This window comes from Hypanus sabinus, unplaced genomic scaffold (assembly GCF_030144855.1).
Source record: "Hypanus sabinus isolate sHypSab1 unplaced genomic scaffold, sHypSab1.hap1 scaffold_1941, whole genome shotgun sequence".
In the NCBI taxonomy this organism is placed as follows: Eukaryota; Metazoa; Chordata; class Chondrichthyes; order Myliobatiformes; family Dasyatidae; genus Hypanus; species Hypanus sabinus.
Genome location: NW_026780038.1, coordinates 38,327 through 45,262, shown reverse-complemented (window position 1 = coordinate 45,262; position 6,936 = coordinate 38,327). Strand labels below are relative to the sequence as shown.

The following is a 6,936-nucleotide window of genomic DNA, read 5'->3' as shown; positions in this document are numbered from 1 at the left end:
GAATCATCCTCTCCACATCCACTCTCTCTGTGTCCCCTGGTCCTAGACTCCCCCACTACAGGAAACATCCTCTCCACATCCACTCTACCTGTGTCCTCTGGCCCTAGACTCCCCCTTCTACAGGAAACATCCTCTCCACATCCACTCTATCTGTGTCCTCTGGTACTAGACTCCCCCACTATAGGAAACATCCTCTCCACATCCACTCTATCTGTGTCCTCTTGTCCTAGACTCCCCACTATAGGAAACATCCTCTCCTCATCCACTCTATCTGTGTCCTCTGGTCCTAGACTCCCCCACGATAGGAAACATCCTCTCCACATCCACTCTATCTGTGTCTTCTGGTACAAGACTCCCCCACTATAGGAAACATCCTCTCCACATCCACTCTATCTGTGTCCTCTGGTACAAGACTCCCCCACTACAGGAAACATCCTCTCCACATCCACTCTGTCTGTGTCCTCTGGTCCTAGACTCCCCCACTACAGGAAACATCCTCTCCACATCCACTCTATCTGTGTCCTCTGGTCCTAGACTCCCCCACGATTGAAAACATCCTCTCCACATCCACTCTATCGAGGCCTTTCACCGTTTGATGGTTTTTAATGAGGTCACCCCCGCCTGTACAGACCACGGCCATTAATCCGTCTTCATGTGTCGAGCCGGGATAATTTCTCTCAACCTCTTTTGACACCTCTGCAACGTCAGCACACCCTTTCTTAGGCAAGGGGCCCAAAACTGCTCACAATACTCCAAGTGTGGCCTCACCAATACTAAATTCCTCTCCCTCGTACCTGTCATGCCTCGTCTCCCTCCCTTCGCTCTCCTTCTCCCACTGCCCCATCCTTTCTGACATCCTGCATATACCCTTCCCCACTCTCACCTCAGGTCCTCCCTTTCCTCCTACCTCTCCTCCTCCCTCACCCTACCTCCCTCCCATCATCCTCGTACTCCCCTCTTCCAGCCCTGCCTCCCCCTCCCTCCCTCTCTCTCCCCACGAACCCCGCCATCTGTCTCTTCCTACCTTTTCCTCTCCCTTTCCACTCCCTTCCCCTCCTACCTCTGCCTCTCCCCTCCACTTCCTACCAATCCCTCTCCTCCTACCTCTGCCTCTGCCCTACAATTCCTACCCCTCTCTCTCCTCCTAACAGCCTTTCCCCCACTTCCTACCCCTCCCTCTCCTCCTACCTCTGCCTATGCCCTACAATTCCTGCCCCCTCTCCCCTGCAAACAGCCTTTCCCCCTCCACTTCCTACCTCTCCCTCTCCTACCTCTGCCTTTCCCTTTCCACTCCATACCTCTCCCTCTCTTCCTGCACTTCCTCCCTACCTTCCTCTTCTCACCCTCCCCCAGCCACATCCACCTCCCTATCTCCCCCTCGACCCACTCCCCTTCCTCTTTTTCTGTCCCCTGCACCAAAGAGGAATTCGAGAGCATCCTTGCTTTAAGGATAGTTTGGAGTGCGCAGCCGAAATTCCCGCTTTAAGGGAGGCGGAGACCGGACACCTGACGCGCGGCGGCGGGAGGATCACGTGGGATCCACCGCAGCCGCGCCCTCTGCATCCCGGACCTGACGTGGACAGCGGGGCGGAAGCGACTGCCGCTCGTCTCTGGCTGGTCGGGGGCGGAAGGAGGGCAGGTTGCACGGAAGTGAGGACGATGCGGGGCTGGAGCGGAGCGGAAGTGCTGCGGGAGCGGGGCGGAAGCGGCGCTGGCGGCGGCGGCGGGCCCGGGGATGCGGTGCGTGGTGACCGGGGGCAACGTGACCGGTGAGAGCGGTGACCCTCGCCACTCCTGACACCCTACCCGGCCACCCCTTCCTCCCCGCAGTGCTGACATTTCTCACCCCGAACCCCACCTCTCAATCCTCCCGCTGACCCCTGACCCCTCTCGCAACCCTCTCTCTGACCCCGACCCCTCTCCAAAACCTCTGACCCCTCCCTCAACCCTCTGGCTGACCCCTGACCACTGAACTATCACCCAGCCTTCAGAACCCTCTTTGCCGACCCCTGACCCGCCATCGTCCCCGAACTGCCTCTTCAGCATCTCTCCTGACCCCAGGAGTGACATTTGAACCGCTCCCCTGACCCATGGCCCCTGTACTGACCTTTCTTCTGACCCGTGTACTGATCTCAGAATTGACCTTTTGCCCTTTCTGGTGACTCCCGACCCCTCAGCTGACCTGCCGATCCCCGCACTGACTTTTCAACCTTTTTCTGATCCCTTAACCCTAACTTAACCCCACCCCCCCCCCCCCACAACCGCAAGAAGAGCCCTCAGATCCCCCTGACCTCTGTCCTCTGGCTTGACCCCGTGACCCCATCCCCGACCTCCGACGGCTTCCCAAACCCCGGCTCGGTGCACTTGCAGCGGAGGTTGATAGGTTCTTGATTAGTGGGGGCGTGAACGGTTACGGGGAGCAGGCAGGAGAGTGGGGTGGAGAGGGTTAGTAAATCAGCCACGGGGGTATGGTGAATGGTCTGCTGCCTCACGTTTGACCTCTTTCTTCACAGTGCTCGCAAGGGCGATTCACGCCTTGGCCCGGGTCGGAGAGGAGTGTTACCTCGAGGCCTTCCCGGAGGGGGTGAGTCAGCCGGCCAGAAAGCGAATCTCAGAGTTCTATATGGTGGCATATATGTACATTGAGAATGCATTTACTTTGAGCTTTGAGGATTGATATAGTTGTCTACTCTGTGGAAAACGGTAACACCGATCAGAATCAGGTTTGTTATCACCGGCATTTGACGTGAAATTTGTCAACTTAGCCGCAGCAGTTCAGAGTAATAGTGATCTAGCAGAGAGAAGAAGAATAGAAACAATAGATAAATAAGTCAATCAATTACAGTACACGTATATTGAATAGATTAAAAACTGTGTTAAAAACAGAAGTAGTATATATTAAAAAAGTGAGGTAGTGTCCAAGGGTTCAATGTCCATTTCGGAATCGGACGGCGGAGGGGAAGAAGCTGTTCAGACAGGATGGGAAGAGAGTGAGGGGGGGGGGGTGAGAGAGAGGAGTGTAGGAGGAAGGCGCAAGGGGGGAGGGAGAGTTGGACAGAGGGTGGGAAGAGACAAAAACACAGTCAGAGCATAGAACAGCACAGGCCCTTCGGCCCACCATCTCTGTGCTGGAACACCATGCTGAATTAAACTAAATCCCATCTGCCTCCTTTCCCTGGACATCTGTGTGTCTGTCGAACAGTCTCTCAAACCCCTCCAGAACCAGGTTTATTATGACCGGCATGTGTCATGAAATTTGTTAACCGCAGCAGCAGTTCAATGCAAACCATAATCTAGACAAAATAATAATAAATCAATCAATCAATTATGGTATACATATGTTGAATGGATTAAAAATTGCGCAAAAGACAGAAATACTGTACATTAAAAAGTGAGGTAGTGTCCAAGTGTTCACTGTCCATTTTGGAATCGGACGGCAGAGGGGAAGAAGCTGTCCCTGAATCGCTGAGTGTGTGCCTTCAGGCTCCTGTACCCGCTCCCTGATGGTGACAGAGAGAAAAGGGCATGTCCTGGGTGCTGGGGGTCCTTAATAATGGACGCTGCCTCTCTGAGACACCGCTCCCTGAAGATGTCCTGGGAACTTTGTAGACTAGTACCCAAGATGGAGCTGACTAGATTTACAACCCTCTGCAGCTTCTTTCGGTCCTGAGCAGTAACTTTCCCCATACGTCTAATGTGCCAAAGAAGGATGTTATGGACGAAATGGGAGGTGAGGATCTCGATAAAATCACTGTCACTAAAGAGTCCAGGACCAGAAGACACAGATAGAGTGGATGTGGAGAGGATGTTTGTAGTGGGGGAGTCTAGGACCAGAAGACACAGATAGAGTGGATGTGGAGAGGATGTTTCCTGTAGTGGGGGAGTCTAGGACCAGAGGACACAGATAGAGTGGATGTGGAGAGGATGTTTCCTATAGTGGGGGAGTCTAGGACCAGAGGACACAGATAGAGTGGATGTGGAGAGGATGTTTCCTGTAGTGGGGGAGTCTAGGACCAGAGGACACGGATAGAGAGGATGTGGAGAGGATGTTTCCTGTAGTGGGGGAGTCTAGGACCAGAGGACACAGATAGAGTGGATGTGGAGAGGATGTTTCCTGTAGTGGGGGAGTCTAGGACCAGAGGACACAGTTAGAGTGGATGTTTCCTGTAGTGGGGGAGTCTAGGACCAGAGGATACAGATAGAGTGGATGTGGAGAGGATGTTTCCTGTAGTGGGTGAGTCTAGGACCAGAGGACACAGATAGAGTGGATGTGGAGAGGATGTTTCCTGTAGTGGGGGAGTCTAGGACCAGAGGACACAGTTAGAGTGGATGTTTCCTGTAGTGGGGGAGTCTAGGACCAGAGGATACAGATAGAGTGGATGTGGAGAGGATGTTTCCTGTAGTGGGGGAGTCTAGGACCAGGGGACACAGATAGAGTGGATGTGGAGAGGATGTTTCCTGTAGTGGGGGAGTCTAGGACCAGGGGACACAGATAGAGTGGATGTGGAGAGGATGTTTCCTGTAGTGGGGGAGTCTAGGACCAGGGGACACAGATAGAGTGGATGTGGAGAGGATGTTTCCTGTAGTGGGGGAGTCTAGGACCAGGGGATACAGATAGAGTGGATGTAGAGAGGATGTTTCCTATAGTGGGGGAGTCTAGGACCAGGGGACACAGATAGAGTGGATGTGGAGAGGATATTTCCTGTAGTGGGGGCGTCTAGGACCAGAGGACACAGATAGAGTGGATGTGGAGTGGATGTTTCCTGTAGTGGGGGAGTCTAGGACCAGAGGATACAGATAGAGTGGATGTGGAGAGGATGTTTCCTGTAGTGGGGGAGTCTAGGACCAGGGGACACAGATAGAGTGGATGTGGAGAGGATGTTTCCTATAGTGGGGGAGTCTAGGACCAGGGGACACAGATAGAGTGGATGTGGAGAGGATATTTCCTGTAGTGGGGGCGTCTAGGACCAGAGGACACAGATAGAGTGGATGTGGAGAGGATGTTTCCTGTAGTGGGGGAGTCTAGGACCAGAGGACACAGATAGAGTGGATGTGGAGAGGATGTTTCCTATAGTGGGGGAGTCTAGGACCAGAGCACACAGATAAGAGTCAATCTCAGAATTGAGGGACGAGCATTTAGAGTCGAGGAGGAATTTCTTTAGCCAGTGCATGGCAAATCTATGAAATTTGTTCCCCGGGTAACTGTGGAGGCCAAGTCTGCTGGGTATATTGAAGGCAGAGGTCGATAGACGGGTCAGGGCATGGAGGGATAGGGGGAGAAGGCAGGAGACTGGGGGCTAAGGGTGGAAATTGATCAGCCATGATGAAATGGCGGAACAGTCTCGATGGTCCGAATGGGATCAGGCCCATTCGCCAGCTTTTCTCAACCCCCTGCCCTCCCCAGTCCCGTCGTGGAGACGCGGACTCTGGGAGCGGAAGGGACGCGGCCAGGGGCGGTGGGGGGGGCGTGGAAGAGCGCGGGAGGCGCGAGGGGATTCGGAAACCGACGCTGACCGCCTCCTCCCTGCCACAGCTCGCCCTGCGGACCGTGAACCCCTCGCGCTCCGCCTACGCCTCGTTCCTCTTCTCCCCCCTCTTCTTCCAGAAGTTCGAGGAGGGCAGCTGCCGGGGCGCCCGCAAGCTCGTCATGAAGGTAAGGGGGGGGGGGGGGGGAGAGGGAGGGAGCACCGTTCTCGAACCCGCGCGTTCAGCGTCGGCTCTCGGCCGACGCGACTGTGAGGCGTAGGGGCAGAACGGGGCCACTCAGCCCATCGACTCCGCTGCGGCTGATCCCGGATCCCACTCGACCCCCACACGCCTGCCTTCACCCCGTGTCCTCTGATGCCCCGACCGGGCGGGAAACAATCAACTTCCGCCTTCAATGTCCCCGCGGACTGCGGCCGAGCAGAGCTGCCCTCTTGGCGAAAAGAATTCCTCCTTACCCCTTTTCTGAAAGGTCACCCCTTAACTTTCAGCTGTGCCCGCCAGTTCAGCATTCGCCCACCGTAGGAAACGTCCTCTCCGCATCCACCCTATCTCGTCCTTTCAACATTCGGTCGGTTTCAGTGAGATCCCCCGGCATTCTTCTAGATTCCCGTGAGTCCAGGCCCAAAGCTGCCAAACGCTCCTGATATGTTAACCCCTTCGTTCCCGGAATCCCCTGGACCCTCCCCGATGACGACACACCCTCTCGGAGATACGGGGCCCAGAACCGTTGACCATACTCCGACAGCTGGCCTGACAAGTCCCACACAAAGTTTGCCGAACAGAAAAGGCTCCTTTCATTCCCACTCGCTGCCTCCTGCCTGTCAGCCATTCCTCTCTCCGTGCCAGTTTCTGGCCTGTAACGGCACAGGATTTTACCCTGTTGATCAGCCTCATGTGTGGCACCTTATCAAGTCCCTCCCCGATGGCGACACACCCTCTCTGAGATACGGGGCCCAGAACCGTTGACCATGCTCCTGAGTGCGGCCTGACTGGAGTCTCGCAAGGGATCGGCATCATCTCCTTACTTTTGTATTCTACTCCCCTCGAAATAAATGCCAGCATTGCATTTGCCTTCGTTTCCAGAGACCCGACCTCTTGAATTAACCCCCGGGGAGTCCTGCACGAGGACCCCCAAGTCCCTCCGCCCCTCTGATCTTCCAGGCCGTGGAAGAATCTCCTCCTGAGGTCAAAGGTCAGTCGGCGCAGACGTCGGAAAGAAAAATGAGAGGGGACGTTGGAGGGAGCAGCGGTGAGAGAGATGCACGCACGAAAAGGCAGGAACAGACATTAACACACACTCACAGAGAACACACCGTCCTGAAATCCGTGCGGATGACGTCAGGCGTTTCTAAACCCCACCACCCAGACATCTTCACCAGCCGGTTCAGCTCAAGTCAAGTCAACTTTTATTGTCATTTCGACCATAACTGCTGGGACAGTGCATAGTGA

At 55.0% G+C, this 6,936-nt stretch overlaps 1 protein-coding gene across 1 annotated transcript in view; it reads left to right on the top strand.

Moving 5' to 3' along the window:
* The first annotated feature begins 1,678 nt into the window (after window positions 1–1,678).
* Window positions 1,679–6,936, top strand: part of LOC132387526 (cell cycle checkpoint control protein RAD9A-like) — a 39,493-nt gene continuing 34,235 nt past the window's right edge. The window contains exons 1-3 of the mRNA XM_059959896.1: window positions 1,679–1,769; window positions 2,514–2,584; window positions 5,534–5,653. Of these exons, the coding sequence (XP_059815879.1) occupies window positions 1,736–1,769; window positions 2,514–2,584; window positions 5,534–5,653 (225 nt within the window). The 5' untranslated portion in view covers window positions 1,679–1,735. The remainder of the gene's footprint in view (window positions 1,770–2,513; window positions 2,585–5,533; window positions 5,654–6,936) is intronic.